We start from the raw sequence: 1188 nt of genomic DNA, 5'->3' as shown, positions 1-1188 counted from the left end.
CACACACACACATACACATACAGCTTACTGCCTCAAAGATATAAGCCATTTCTCTTTTATTATTAGAATTATTCATGGTCATTTTATTTAGTTGATGTAATCATAAATATTGTTGTTTTATAGAGGGAATGTTGTGCTCTTTCTCTGAAGAATTTTGTTCTCTCCTAATTTCCATGCTTTTGCATTCATCTAGAGCTGCAGGCTATCTTAGAGCAGAGTGTGTGTTTGTGTAAGACGTGACCTACATACAGTTTTATTATGCTGTTTATGATGGTGTTTGTATTAGATTGGTTGGTTAAGCGCTCACCTACTAGTCTTACATCTCTAAACGGGAAACCTGCGGAACATCAGCCAGATACTGAAGTTCAGAGCAGTCATATTCTGTCTGACGGAAATATCATGCTTTTACATGAATTAAAGGATTCCGAAAAGGGATGGATTTGGGCTTCACTTAGATTTTAAATAATTAAAATAATAATAAATGTAATAGTTTTTATCACAATGATATGATTGCAGATAGTCTACTCGGGTCGTCATGCATAATTTCATGTTGTATTACTGATCTTTATTGTGATTAAATTTGTGTGATTAAATCATCTTTTCCAGTTACACTCAATTTAATCATTTTGTTACACAACCCAGACGTGTACTTTTATTCTCTGTCGTTGTTCTGTTATCATTACTAGAGTGATATAAGGCTAAACTACAAACCAGCAAAAGGAAGCAATCTGCACAATCAACCATCAATAATCAGCTTCAGTTTCAGGTCAGATGACTCTCACACCTTCAGTGAAGGTCTGAACAATGTAGCCTGTGTTTCAGAGAATCATAAATCATAAACTATTATACTGATGTTATCATGTCTTCTTGTCATGATCATTGCTGCAGGCCAGTAAGCTGAGCTCTCTGATGGAACAGCAGGTCAGCAAGTTTGACTGTGTGTCTGTACCAGATTTTACAAGCTTGTCTGAAGTCCTTTTGCTGGGTAGAACCCCCTCTAGCTTCCCAAACAGCCTAGATGTTGAATATAACCTGGATTAAGCAAGCTGCTTGGAGCATTCCTTGGGGCAAAATAAAAATTCATGTCAAGTGTGATGTTTGTGCATGAAGTTTGTGCTTTGGCTCTCCTAGCGGTGTTGATGTGAATTCAAGAGAGAAGGAGTGATATGGAGATGTCAAAATTTTACA

The 1188-nt window shown here is 36.7% G+C and overlaps 1 protein-coding gene across 1 annotated transcript in view; it reads left to right on the top strand.

Moving 5' to 3' along the window:
* The first annotated feature begins 771 nt into the window (after positions 1–771).
* LOC107578674 (disco-interacting protein 2 homolog C-like) overlaps positions 772–1188 on the top strand; it is a 5865-nt gene continuing 5448 nt past the window's right edge. The window contains exons 1-2 of the mRNA XM_016264606.1: positions 772–795; positions 889–985. Of these exons, the coding sequence (XP_016120092.1) occupies positions 772–795; positions 889–985 (121 nt within the window). The remainder of the gene's footprint in view (positions 796–888; positions 986–1188) is intronic.

This window comes from Sinocyclocheilus grahami, unplaced genomic scaffold, assembly GCF_001515645.1.
Source record: "Sinocyclocheilus grahami isolate Dianchi unplaced genomic scaffold, SAMN03320097.WGS_v1.1 scaffold11442.1, whole genome shotgun sequence".
NCBI classification, from domain to species: domain Eukaryota; kingdom Metazoa; phylum Chordata; class Actinopteri; order Cypriniformes; family Cyprinidae; genus Sinocyclocheilus; species Sinocyclocheilus grahami.
This window is presented reverse-complemented; position numbering and strand designations above follow the sequence as displayed.